This window comes from Typopeltis vanoorti, chromosome 26 (assembly GCF_054136105.1).
Source record: "Typopeltis vanoorti isolate ZY-2024b chromosome 26, IOZ_Tvanoo_1.0, whole genome shotgun sequence".
Classification (NCBI taxonomy): domain Eukaryota; kingdom Metazoa; phylum Arthropoda; class Arachnida; order Uropygi; family Thelyphonidae; genus Typopeltis; species Typopeltis vanoorti.
In genome coordinates this window covers 3,896,355-3,911,715 of record NC_143574.1, presented here as the reverse complement: position 1 = coordinate 3,911,715, position 15,361 = coordinate 3,896,355, and the positions used below count along the sequence as shown (strand labels likewise).

General features: G+C 35.3%; 1 protein-coding gene across 1 annotated transcript in view; it reads right to left on the bottom strand.

The window, feature by feature from the left end:
* Vav (Vav guanine nucleotide exchange factor) overlaps positions 1-15,361 on the bottom strand; it is a 339,372-nt gene that overhangs the window by 149,233 nt on the left and 174,778 nt on the right. Inside the window, exons 11-13 of the mRNA XM_090414835.1 lie at positions 12,696-12,788; positions 10,939-11,030; positions 2,283-2,331 (exon numbers count right to left, since the gene is read on the bottom strand). Of these exons, the coding sequence (XP_090270961.1) occupies positions 2,283-2,331; positions 10,939-11,030; positions 12,696-12,788 (234 nt within the window). The remainder of the gene's footprint in view (positions 1-2,282; positions 2,332-10,938; positions 11,031-12,695; positions 12,789-15,361) is intronic.

Here is a 15,361-nt window from a genome sequence, read left to right as displayed (position 1 = left end):
ACTGCATAACCTACAGAATAAGTGAGTTTTTAATGGTACTTGTGACAGGGTAATGATTTTTTAGAGACATATTCATAAGAATAAACAATAACCATATCTATTATTGCAAATATTTCATTCAGAAATTAAGCCATCATTGGTGCATCAGTGAGGTGGTACTCCACTATGTGGCTCAGTTCTATAAAGAGGATTAATGTTCTTTGTTCTAGTTTCACCTTGTGATTATGCTGATGCACTGATTACATAACTGACAATTTGGAGGAAAAAGCAGGTACACATTCAAATTTTCGAATCACAAGCAAAGAGGAGTAGCACTCAACAGAATAAAAGGCAAAGGCTGCACTATGTGAATTGTCTTTGAAGGAAGCTCTTTTCATGAAAGAATAAAGTTGCAAACTTAGATATCTTGTGATGTCTCAATGACATCATCTAGATCAGGGGTTCTCAACCTTTTCCAGTGGTACACCACTATATTTAATTCAAGATATTAGATGTACCAGTAAGGCAGTGGCTCACGTACCACCAGTGGTACGCATACCATAGATTGAGAATCCCTGATCTAGATGATTTCATGCAAGGAAGAATCACTGGAAAGCTTAAAGAAGGCCACAGAATTACTGCTATTGCCAGAGAGTTTGGAATCTCACACAGCATTATATCCAGTCTCTGGGCAGCGTTTCAACCCAACGGAATGTGTTCCAGACAAAATAGGTCATCCTTGCTCTACCAAGTAAAATGTAACTGACACAAAATGGAAGGTTAGCTTGCAAGTTGGTTCCATTCAAGCACAGGTATGCAGATATCTAGACAGTGGCAAGATGTCTGTAACAAGTAGGCCAATACACCTAAAGACCTGTAGTCTGCATCCTTTTGTCCACAGCTCATCATAGAGCACATTTTCAGTGATGTTGTATTCACAAAAATTGGACAAGAAACCAATGGGGGATAATGTACTCTTTATGGATGAGTCATTTTAGTCTTTCCTCCAATTCTAGATGACACGTGATCTGGCATGAAAGTGATACTGCTTACCATCGCGAGAATATTCTTGAAAGGGATAGATACGGCGGTGTTGGGGTAATGGTATGGGAGGGGCATTATGCTTAATGGACATACCGAGTTACAAGTGCTTGAAAAATAAACTGACTGGTGAACGATAATACAATGACGTTCTTAATGTTTCTTTGATTGTTCCGTGATGCTGTAGGAGAAGAATTCAATTTTATGGATGACAATGCCACACCACATCGTACAGGAGCAGTGGAGATACTTCTGGAGACCGATGATATTAATCAAATCGAGTGTCCAACATGCTCCTCTGATCTCTGTCCCATATAACATATTTGGAAAGCAATAGGGAGGCAGGCAATTTGCTGCTTAAAATTTCCCTCCAGAAAACAAACAAGATTTTATCCTTGTATGAAGGAGGAGTGAGCCAGTTTTTCTCAAGAACTCCTGACACACTTGGTGCTAAGCATGGTATAATGTTATTAGAGCTGCATCACAGTTCGGGGTGGAAATATTCCACACTGAAATGTCTCTTTGCATAGTTTTCTGTAAGAACTGTACATTAATTCCTGAACTACATCCATAAGAAATTTGTAACTTTTGCCAAAAATGTATTGTAATTTAATTTGTACAAAATTTATAACATATTTTTTGTGTAATATAATTTATTAGTATGCTTGCAATAAATTTATGTCAACATCTGGCTAATCATGAAAATTTTTCATATGCCGATAAAAATGTAGTTCATCCTTAGCTTTTGGGCACTAGCGTAATATGCATATTGCTGCTAGCAATATTATTTTGTGTAATGCCCATCAGAAATGCAATGTTGGAATAAAAACTTTAGATTTCACCTGGGCAATTAAACACAAGTGTGTTATGCCTGTGAATTGTGTCTCCATTCAGATGGTTTGCATTTTCAGTGGAGGATGAAAATTTGAAGTTCAAAGAGGAAAAATCCTACACTCATGTATGAGACCAGTAAATTCATTTTAATTGAAAGGCCCTTATAAACATTTCATTCAATAATATAATAGGAATCAAACTTTAAAAATGTCTAATTTAAGTAAAAGCTAATTGTTCTAATCCCTAACCATCAGAGATATAGAGTTCAGTATGTTCCAGGCAAATGATGCATGACAAACTATTTAATCTACCTATCTGCTGTAGTCAAGAATCTGTTATGTTAGAATATTATAACAGAATCAGTTTCTTATAAGAAAGAAATAGCTATTGTATTTTCATAAATATTGAAATGAAAATGAATGTCTTACCCTTGTTGACTTGCACATCAACATCACTTTATCAAATACAAATATATATCTGAAAAAAAAAAATAAATAAATAAACAGAAATAAATAAAATACAATAAATGCATTACTTTAGATATATTCAAAAACACCAATTAGTAAGATATTCTAGATCTCTGAAGTAACTACACTGAAAGATTGCTAAATTAAACAATAAGATATAGAATGATAAAAGAAAATATCCAAGAGAATTGCAATATATATATATATATACAGGGTGGTTCAATATTCCACGTACAAACTTTGAGGGGAGGTAGAGAACATCAAAATCAACCATATTCACATAGGAAAGCATGACCGGAAATGCCACCAGAAGGTACTAACAGGGGCACAAAGATACAGAAATAACATAAAGCAGTAAGTAATGTAAAAAACTTTATTAGGCATAACTGAACATTTCAATAGTAGTTAGATACATAATATGGTAAACGAGGTGCATGTCTGCCATCTAAGCATTCGTAAAGTGATGCATATTCTTCATACGACGTCGAAAGCTTGAATGAGGAAGCCCCAATTGCTCACCTGGAGCGCTAGCAAACAGTGCCATCTATCACTCTCGGGTGGTGTTTCCGGCTTTCTGTGAATATGGTTGATTTTGATATTCTCTACCTCCTCTCAAAATTTGTACATGGAATTTTGAACCACCCTATATATATATATATATATTCATTTTTCTAAATTAACTGACTTAAAACCCGAGAATTATAACACAATGACATTTATTTGAAAAAAAAACGCAACATGTTTCGTCAAGAATGACTTCATCAGGCAATAAGAACATAGAAAGATATTAAAAGACACGAAATTAACATTGACATACTCTAAAGCTATACAATTATAAAGCCATAATATTCGACTGTAAATTATAATTGTATAGCTTTAGAGTGTGTCAATGTTAATTTCGTGTCTTTTAATATCTTTCTATGTTCTTATTGCCTGATGAAGTCATTCTTGATGAAACATGTTGAGTTTTTTTCAAATAAATGTCATTGTGTTATAATTCTCAGGTTTTTAAGTCAGTTAATTTAGAAAAATGAACATATCCCAACCCCGAGTTAATAGTACTAATCATATATATATATATATTGCATTTCTCTTGGATATTTTCTGGATATGTATATATATATATATCTAGAAATGCTCAAATATGGAGGCATAAATTTTATAGTGGCAATATTATTTTGTGTAATTCCCATCAGAAATGCAGTGTTGGAATAAAAACTTTAGATTTCACCAGGGCAATTAAACACAAGTGTGTTATGCCTGCGAATTATGCACTGTATAATTCGAAAGGACTGTCAGATGGATGAATTCTAGATGATTACAGTGGAGCTCTCATAATAATTATCTATATAAAAAAAAATAAATAAAAAAATTAAATTGTCCACAAGATTTACAGAAGAATTTCCTTGAGGTGAATTTCTAAGGTGAATTTCAGTACTCAGTAAAATTTTATACAAGTTCAGTATCAGTATTATATCAGTAAAGTTCCAGGTAAAATTTATACAAGCATATTTGAGAAGAGGTTAAGCAACTGTATAAAAGAAACTTGGAGAAGAACAAGCTGAGTTCAGGCCAAAAAAGAGGTTGCCAGGATCAGATTTTCACTTGAATAAATGCTGCAACAAATTTCATACGAAAATTAGCAAATAAAAAAGAAAATACTATGAAAATAGGCAGGAACAATTAAAACATTAGCTGCATCCTGAATGGAGAACCTAAAGAATAAATAAACAATTTCAGCTATGTACGCATATTAAATATGGAAATAGACAACAGAGTTAGCAAAGCTGGTACGATCAATAAGGAGATGAGTGACCGACTGAATGCATTTGAAATGTGGTGCTTGAGAAAAATGGAACATATCAGCTGGACTGAAAGAGTGAGCATTGAAGAGGTTCTTAAAAGATTCAAAATGAAAAGAGACTATATGGCTAGTATCCAAAGAAGAAAAATAGCATTTGCAGGACATTCGATGAAGGATTCTTCTGGAGAGCTACCCAGAATAGTATTGCAGGAGATGGTGGAGGGAAGGAGAGGAAGAGGAAGATCCTGATTGCAATGGAAAGACAACATCAAAGATTGGATGGGCAAGAGTCTTACAGAAGCAAGAGATAGAGAGGCATGGGAGCAGACTATTCATCAGCTGCAACCCTCTTCAAGAGGAGGCCACAGGATTAGATCAAATATTTCTCAAGCTACAAAAATGTTTAGGACTGACCCTATATTTTAATCTTCAGCAAAAATCCTGGTACAAGATATTAAAGGTGTGTAGATAAACTGATTATCACTTGCATGGTGTTGGATAAAGCAAAATTATTATGATGGCTGAAATCTTTCAGCAGAATTTTATATCATTAGATTCTCAGCACATTGTTTAAACAAACTAACACAGTATATCTAGTGTGTGTGTGTGTGTGTGTGTGTGTGTGTGTGTACACACACACACACACACACACACACACACACATTGTTATTAGGATTGACTCAGGATGTATACATTTATAAAATTAATATTTAACTGACTAGAACCCGAGAAAGTATAACGCAAAAAACTTTAATAAATCGCGACTAGTTTCATCGGTGTCCCGACTTCTTCAGGTGATTAAGAAATAACACAAAACTTATAAAACTAACAAGGTAAAAAACATGGACTTTCCAGCTTAATAAAAAGAAGAAGAACAGTAACAGTCATATTTGAATAGGTGACCGCATGCTATTGTTAGCATCAGTTGAATGTGTGTGACAGCTAATTTTAGAGCGCCAGTACTGGATTACTGCGCTATGGAAATCAGGCAAATTGTAGCTCAGATTGTTGTTCATGTGTGAAGGGTCAAGAACTATTTCTTTGGATTCTATAATTCGTCTTTCAAATTCATCCTTGCATATGTATAAATTGGTTGTGCGGTCCCAATCAACTTGGTGTTGACATTCTTCGAGGTTAGAGTTGGTGGAGAAAAGAACATGACTGGAAAGGGCACTCACTAGTGTTCTACTGTAGGAGATGTCACATCTATGCTCCTCAAGACGCAGTGAAATAGATTTATCCAAGTCTGGCCAAAATAAGGTCGACCACAGTCACGCATAACTTTATAAACACCAGGAAAATGCAGTTAGTTGTGTTTTGGTTGACTCAGAAAAGAACGAAGTTTTGGCAAAGTTGTATAGTCAGTCTTTATGTTGAATTTCTTCATAATCCTAGATAGTTTGGGGGTAAGAGAGCTAATAAATGGTAACTGTATGTGAGTGATAGGGTTGGATTCTCATTCTTTTCGAGGTTGTTGGCGTGGTCTCAAACGTTTAGTGATGTTACGAGATGAATATCCATTATTTAAGAAGGTGTTTTTCAGGAAGTTAAGTTCTGTTTGAAGGTCTTCTTCTGTGGAAGTAAGACATCTTGCACAATGGGCAAGGGTGGAGATGATGCCAAGTTTTTGAGGAGGGAAGTGATGAGAAGAGACATGCAAATATCTATCAGTGTGGGTGGTTTTTCGAAAAATTGAAAATTTAAGACAGTCAGGTAATCTACTGATCTTTAGATCCAAGAAGGGGAGAACCTCTAGTTCTGATGTGAATTTAATGTTCTGATGTTGATTATTTAAATGGTTTAGGAAGTTTTGTAGTTCTTCTAAACCATGTTCACAGATAAGGAAGATGATTTCATCTCAAAAATAAAAAACTTAAATCTCAAAGACTCTGACAGAATGGCGAGTTTTGACATCGTGTATCTTTTTACGAATGTACCTACAGATGAAATTCTGACTCTTCTTAAGGACAAGGTTTCTAAAAAAATATTTGCTCTACTAACACACTGCTTTAATTCTGGCTATTTCTGCTACGAAGATAAAATATAAAACAAACAAGCGGGTTAGCTATGGGCAGCCCTCTATCCCCAGTCTTAACTAACATTTTTTTTTACAAGATTTTGAAGAGAGAGCTTTTTCTATAGCTAGTTTAAAACATTAACTGTGGTTACGTTACATAGATGACGTTATCTGGGAACATGGTTTAGAGGAACTACAAAACTTCCTAAACCATTTAAATAATCAACATCAGGACATTAAATTCACATCAGAACTAGAGATTAACGCGTTCTCCCCTTCTTGGATCTAAAGATCAGTAGATTACCTGACTGTCTTAAATTTTCAATTTTTCGAAAAAACCACCCACACTGATAGATATTTGCATGTTTCTTCTCATCACTTCCCTCCTCAAAAACTTGGCATCATCTCCACCCTTGCCCATCGTGCAAGATGTCTTACTTCCACAGAAGAAGACCTTCAAACAGAACTTAACTTCCTGAAAAACACCTTCTTAAATAATGGATATTCATCTCGTAACATCAAACGTTTGAGACCACGCTAACAACCTCGAAAAGAATGAGAATCCAACCCTATCACTCACATACAGTTACTGTTTATTAGCTTTCTTACCCCAAAACTATCTAGGATCATGAAGAAATTCAACATAAAGACCGACTATACAACTCTGCCAAAACTTCGTTCTTTTCTGAGTCAACCAAAACACAACCAACTGCATTTTCCTGGTGTTTATAAAGTTATGTGCAACTGTGGTCGACCTTATTTTGGCCAGACAGATAAATCTATTTCACTACGTCTTGAGGAGCATAGATGTGACATCTCCTACAGTAGAACACGAGCAAGCGCACTTTCCAGTCATGTTCTTATCTCCGCCAACTCTTACCTCGAAGAATGTCAACACCAAGTTGATTGGGACCGCACAACCAATTTATACATATGCAAGGATGAATTTGAAAGATAAATTATAGAATCCAAAGAAATAGTTCTGGACCCTTCGCACATGAACAACAATCTGAGCTACAATTTGCCTAATTCCCATAGCGCAGTAATCCAGTACTGGCACTCTAAAATTAGCTGTCACACACATTCAACTCATGCTAACAATAGAACGCAGTCACCTATTCAAATACGACTCTTACTATTCTTCTTCTTTTTATTAAGCTGGAAAGTCCATGTGTTTTATCTTGTGTTTTGTGTTATTTCTTACTCACCTGAAGAAGTCGGGACACCAATGAAACTAGTTGTGATTTATTAAAGTTTTTTGTGTTATACTTTCTTGGGTTCTAGTCAGTTAAATATAAATATATATATATATATAGAATTATTTTTTGTTTACAGATTTTAATAATCATCAGCTTGAAGGAATGTTGCATGTATCATTGGGAAGCACTTCTCCTGGGGATAATGAATGTTTTTCACATTGTTGTCAAATTATATATAATCTGAAACTTTCAGTTGGTTTCTTCAAATAAAAAAAGTAATAAATAATTTTTTGGCATGACAGCTTTCTCAGAAGCAAACAAAAGAAGCTAGGAAAAAATAAATCACTCACAACACCCACCAAAAAAAATCCTAAAAATTACCAATACCCTTAAAAAAATTGCAAACAACAAAGATATCCAAAAATATAACAAAATTCCACGTAAAAAAACCACCTCACAGACTTTACCGACATCCAGGGACTCGATTCTAACCACTACTAACACACATGTAAACACGATATGTTATTCATCACTGAACTTAACTGGCATTCTGTGCAACTATTATCTGTCTTTAAAAATCAATCTCATACAGTTTAAATCACCCTAATATCCTAATATCAGTGGAATAATCCTCCCAGAAGACTTCAGCATCCATAATTCAGACTGACTTCCCTTTTCCAACTTCACACATCGAGCTGGAAGAAAACATGAGCTGTTTAGTTGTGGCAGTAATGCCACAAAATTTTAACAAAAATTTTCACCAACCCACCAGGATTCCAGATAATCCTCAACATTCTTTCAATCCTGGACTTTTCTTAACCAGCTCACCTTCAAAATACACTACTGATGTTAGTGCACCCCCCCCCCACCGGCAAATATGACCTTTAACCTTATTTCCTCAATTTCAGCCTTTTATCATATGGGGTACATACATCATGGCGGGGATGACCTTCAGAATTTCTATGCCTCATTTCCATGGTTTGATTATTGCTTCTACTCTTCTGATCTTTGGTCTGATCTAATAAGTGAAATTATTTCTGCTGGGATGAGTGAGTGCTTTTATCCCTCGCCCTACTTTCAGTCCTTATCCAAGCCCTGGCATTCTATAACAAGTGTGCTACAGCAGCCCAAGCCAAAAATTCAGGATATGCCCAATGATTCAAGGGGCAAAAACTACAGCTTCTCACCCTGATGGTACAACTAAGAAATCTAAAGCAGACTTTGTAAGGGCCAAATGCACTAAGCTTGCCACTTCTCAAATGGTAGTCAAGCCCTTCTGGTCTCTCACCAATGCTGCAGGATGCACACATGCAGATGTTACAATAGTAACATCTAAAGATAAGGCAGACCACTTGGCATTAGTCTTTTCCTTTAACGGTTGTTTAGATGACTAAGGCAAATTTCTTCCCAGTATTCCACAAACTACCCACAGTATCCTCTGATCTTTCATCAGAGAGGACATACTGATCACATCTTTCATAAGATCTTTCACTAGCTTCCTCTCTGAAAAATATTCAAACAGTCTTGATGCTAACAAGTCTCCTGGCACTGATGGTATTCCTCTAGTTGTACTAAGGCTTGTCCTCCAGAACACCCATGTTGTATCATCTCTATAACCTGTTTGTGTGGCATCAATCCAAATAAGATAAAGCGCTTAAGTCTTTATCCAGTCTGTTCCAAAAAAAAAAAAAAAAAGAGAGAGAGAGAGAGAGAGAGAGATAAAATCCAACTATCAAATTATCATCTTACTGTTCTGATTTGAATATTCTCAAAAATAATGGAGAGACAATCAACAGCAACTTCTTCACCACTTGGAGACTGGGCAGTTACTCAGTAATCACCAATATGGATTCTGCCACTCTTGCCACAGCAGATTTCCTAGCTCACCTTACTCATCCTTAGATAAAAGAAAACAGAAATATTTCCAAGGCATATGATTGAGTCCGGCATTATGCCCTTTTTACCACACTACCATCTTATACTATTTCTCCTAACCTTTGTGATGGGTTTCTAGCTTCCTCTCCAATTTTCATTGTGGGTAATAAATGGTTTTCTTTCATCACATTTTTTCAATCAATGCTGGCATATCTCAGGGCTCTGTGCTTTCACCCCATGCTCTTCCTCCTATACATCAATGATCTCTCTCACATCCAATTCTATTCTTAGTTTTGCAGATAATAGTACTCTCCATTCTTCTTCATTTACAAAACCTTATAATGCTCAGGTGATTCAAGCTCTTCTTTAATCAATGCTAAGTTTAAAACTGATTTCCTTGCAATTATCATGTGAGCTGAGGAAAACTTGGTGAGCTTTAATGTCACCAATATGAAATTCTGTCTCATCTCCTGGAAGAAAGATCATGCTTCACTCTCCCTCACTTTTCACAATATTCTGCTTGTTGATGAAGATCAGTTTTCTGTTCATGGGTTGACATTCACATCTAGTCTATCCTGGCAAAAATACATCATATGCACAGCTTCTTCTGCCTCCAAAAAGTTTGATATTCTTTTTTTTTTTTTGTTTTAAGCAATAATTCTCTTCTGCTCAACTCCTGATACTTTATAAATTTCAAATTAGCGTGACCTCAGAATATTGCTCTCAACATTTAGGTGGTGCTGCACCTAAAACTTCCCTCAGTACTTCCCTCAACACACGCAATCACTTTCTCACAGATGCTGTGTTGCTACATTATGTTTTTTCTGTAAGTATTTCCATGGACATTGCCAATCCTCCACTTTCTTCTAATCATGTATGAACAACACCAGTTTGGCTCCAAACTTATCAAATCAGCTTTTCATTCTATCCTTCATTCCATATACCTCTGCTCTTTGGAACAATCATCTCCATACTGTTTTCCCCCAATGATTACAACTTCTCTTCAAGAAATATATCAACAAATTTCTTTCTTCTCTCTAATCACTTGCTCACACATACATGACACTGTAATGTCATAGGTCTTGGAGCAGCTGATGTGTATAGAATCATTTCAATGTTTTACTAATACCAATATAAAAAATTTTCTTACTTTTTTTTTAAATACAAAGAACTAACCAAAAGTTTCAGTGATTATATTTTAATTCAACTCTACAAATGTTTTAACAGCAAAAGAACATTTATTAATTACTTTGAGTTTATGTTTTCCTGTATGCAGTGTACAAAGCATCACTTTAACAGAACTCTAAACTAATAAATTGATTTCTACATTGCAACCAAACCATCAGGAGATGTTTATATAATTCCCTCTTTATCCTATAATTGCCCGAGTTTTGACTCCACTGGGATAAACTAAAATCCATTATCACATATCAGTGTTCAAGGAAGTCAAATGTTGCATGGTTATATGCATGATCTACAGTTCAGAATATCATATTTGCTAGAATGCACTTATCAGTTCCAACACCTCAGCTACATTCTAGCATTTAGTATTTCTACTAGGGGTATAGTAAACATTAAAAAATCCACTATTCAACTCAGTGAATTAAAATACATCAGATCTTGTAAAAACAAAAACAGTCTATAAAAAAAAATAATAATAATAATAAATAAATAAATATATAATAAGCAGACAAAGTCAATAGAGGATATTTAATAACCAACCTGTTTTTCAGTCTATTATCATCATGTGATTTAATTTTTAGTTCTCCATCCTTTAATAATCTCCCATAGTCTTTTAACTCGACATTCTCTGGCTGAAAAAGCAAATTTAAATAAATAAATAAATAAAATAGATGATGATCAAAAACCACATTCAATACATAAAAAATAACACTAGAAACACTGTTCACAATGGCAAAATTAAGCAGAGATAAGCTATATCATACTCTGAACTAAATTATCAGTTTAAAGTTTTTTCAGTCCGCCTCTTCTTCCTTCAACAAGAGAGAGAGAGAGAGAGAGAGAATTGAAAATAAGCAAAATAGAATATTTACTGACAGAAACACTTACCACATCCATATAATATGAAGAATGACAGTTATCAATGCAACATAATAAAGGCAGATGTATTAAAATAGTTTCTGCTATTCCAAATAACTACAGACAAAAAATATCCACACAGTTTCATTACTCTCATCGATTAAAACAAACTCCTGTAAGAACTCTAAGAACATACCAAGTGCTTTTAATACACTGCATGTCCAAACCAATCTTAATAAAATTTGGATTTTATTTCTTAATTAATTTTATAGAAAGTCTACATCCATATTGCCCATTATATTCCAATTTTCCACTCTTTTCCTCTTATCTATGCTATCTGCTAACAGCTGTTATTCATTAGTACTCTCATATATAGTCAAGATATGTTGACTAACATCACAGAAATTTGCTGGCCATGTATGGGTCGTTCGGTCCCATTCTTGCCAACAATATGTCAAATTGTGCTGCCTTTTGACAGATAAATAACTACTTATAACTTATTTTAAAATATATACATTTAAACTTTTCTTCAATACCTTCTTGTACTGCTGGAAGTTTTTTCCCACTTGATTAGACTATAATACATTTAGTTTAATCCTTTATCCAAGTGCAAGCAAACAAAGTTTGCACCTGAAGTATCTTCAGGAGCGAGGCAACTCGAGATAAAGGAAGACCAAGCTCTCGTCACTCCTAGTCTTAGTATCTCCCATAATGCACAGCACATCTCCTTGTGGACATGTATAATGCTATGCATTAAGGGAAGGGCCACTAGCCAAACTGGTTTCAGCCTTTATTGAGGTCTCTTCAGTGGGAGCAAGACCCGCAGGTGGTGATACTAAGGCAGAAGCAATAGAGAAGTCATATTTACCTATACGAGCTGGCAAAAGGTGTACCACCTTATTATTAAATTACTCTGGATTTAGAGAAAGATGTTGGAAGTTTTTTCCCGCTTGATTAGACTATAATAAATTTAGTTTAATCCTTTTATCCAAGTGTAAGTAAACAAAGTTTGTGTCTGAAGTATCTTCAGGATTGAGGCAACTTGTAGTAAAGGTGGACTAAGCTCTCATCACTCCTAGTCTTAGTATCACCCAAAATGCAAAGCATTTTGGGTGATACTAATACTAGGAGTGATGAGAGCTTAGTCCACCTTTACCACGGATGATACTCAGGACTGGCCCCGTGAACATACACGGATTACAGTCAGGAACACTTAAAACCCAACTATAGGCCTGATTCATCAGCTATGCCGGTCCTGAGCCCGAATAAAATTAGGTGTGGATTGAGATGGTGCTGTACTTCTCTATAAAAGGGGCCTCACGGCCATTATATCACCTACGCTATAAATAAATAAATAATGTAATTATTTAAATAAATTTAGTTAGTTAATTATTAGCTTTAGACATGTTTTATTCCACATTTATACTAATTATACTAACCATATCAAGATCTGTAATGCTGGACTGGATATCACGAATGATTTGCAGTGTCTCATTATCTCTTTTGACTTCATTGATATACTGTGCAAGGTCCTGTTAAAACAATTCAGAAAAACTTAGTTAAAAACATTAACTAAGAAATGTAATTTTTATATAATAATCTTCTTATATGTTTTAAATATATCTTAAAATTATAGCAAGTCTAACATGTTTTCATTATAATTTTTAAAGAGGCAATATTTTATGATCTTCAGGAGTTTTTTTTATTTATTCTTTTTTTTAATGTGAATCCCAGCCATGAAAGGCTACAAAACCTACATGCAGCAACAGTAGTATTATATTGCTGCACAGTCAGATACGCCACTGTTGCACTGTGGCGTATCTGACTGACAATCATCAAAATAATATTAAACATTACTATTATTTTATATAGAGGGCAGTTCAAAATTCCACATACAAACTTTGAGGGGAGGTAGAGAACATCAAAATCAACCATATTCATATAGGAAAGCATGACCGGAAATACCACCGGAAAGTACTAACAGGGACACAACGATACAGAAATAACACAAGGCAGTAAGTAGTGTAAAAAACTTTATTAGGCATAACTGTATTCATATTATGTATTCAATAGTAGTTGGATACATAATATGGTGTGCAAGGTGCATTTAGACATGTTTTATTCCACTAAACATCATCATGAGTTAAATTAGTAAACTGACATTTATACTAATTATACTAACCATATCAAGATCTGCAATGCTGGACTGGATATGTCATCTCAGTGTTCGTAAAATGATGCATGTTCTTCGTACGATGTTGAAAGATTGAATGAGGAAGCCCCCACTTGCACACTTGGAGTGCTGGCAAACAGCGCCACCTATCCGTTTTGGGTGGCATTTCCAGTCATGCTTTCCTATGTGAATATGGTTGATTTTGATGTTCTCTAAATCCTCTCAAAGTTTGTACGTGGAATTTTGAACCACCCTACATACATCTCATGAATGCTTTCACGGTTGCAAGATATATAATAAATTTTTATGCTAAGATGAAAGAATACAAGAAATAGAGTAAACTATTCTATTTAATATTAAAAAGAAAAAAGGACAACTTTTGTCCTACTCTTGCACAAACAGAAGACGCACACACAAAACATTGGAAATATACTAACTGTCATAACAATATGGATTTGTATATGCCTGATAGACTGACTTCATTTGAATGGCCTTGGAGTTAGATGATCAAAGAGATTGTTATTCAGTGAACGGTTGAAGATGCAAATACAGGAAAACTAGAAGTATTTAGTGGGGAGGAGTCAAGTGTGAGCTCAGCTACCCCTGAGACAAATGAGTGTGTAAAGAAATCAGCATGCAATGCTGAATGCAGTTTTATGGATCTCACATCTGAATGGGTTGATAATGGCATTTTTTATTTATTTATTTAGTGTATGATGTACAGGTCTAAGGATAATACATACAAATTACATAAAACAGCATAAAAACAATTGTAAAAATCATATTAAAAGGGGTACACTAGGTCGAAATGATTAAACATCAAAATTAAGAATCAGAAGTCAGAGCTTAATCCTTAAATCCCAGATCCACTCCAGGGATTCTGGGGTCAGTTTAAAACCTGAGAATGAGTTGATAGGGTGCTCAAGCACAATGTGATTGATGGTCTGGATCCCTCTTCTGCATTAACAGTTTGGAGTATCGGACCAGTTCCATTTATGCAAGAGATGCTTACATCTCCCATGTCCTGTTCTGATCCAATTTAAAGTGGTCCAGACATGTCTAAGGAGATTGCAGCCCTTCAGACGAGATGTCGGATTTTAAATGGGAATTTGAAGATTCGAGATACGTTGAAACCAATACTCTCCCCATGATTCGCATAGGTCAACGTTCTGGTCGTTTATTTGTGTTGCACTCCTCCAGGCAGGGTGCCTGGATTTCAGTCTTTGTGAAGTATGGAAGGAAATGTCTTGGTGGATAGGCAAGGAACTGTTTCCAATTATTTTTGTCCACAATTTGCTCAAGGCTTAGGTCCTGCGGAGCGAGGGAGGGACTTGTTAGATCTTGAATGGGGAACTTATTAGATCTTTCAACAAAAAAAGTCATTCATTCAAGATTTAACAAGAAGCAAAATTCTGAGCTAGAAATGCTTGCACTATTGGTTAATTAAGAATAATATAAAAGAAAACCTGTTACAATTATCTTAGAAAGAAGTAAAGTTGAGGAGAAAATTGTATCTCAAAATAGAATTATATTGTTAAAATTATTGATGTCTAAATTATACTGTATAAGAATGTAAATCTAAGTGCAAACAAAGGTTCAAAGGTTACTAGCTAACTGCCTACGATGACGTCATGGCGCAACGGAAGCATTCGTGGAAGGCGTGCTGAACTTGCGTTCGGCAAAATGAATGCTCTTCAAGGAGCAGAAGTGTGATGCAATCACACAGGGGCGAATAGGAAGGCACAGTTAGAGATCCTCCATTACGAAAAGAGGGCGCGCGCTGAAAAGAAGAATAAAAAGCGAGTTCACTCGGGTTTGAACCCCCCTTTTTTTCTGTTCCTGTTTTCTTGTGTGGACAAGCAGAACGCTGACCGATCGACAGCACTGGAAGTATTCTCCTTCCCAGCTGCTAGCTGAAGGAGTCGGGCATGC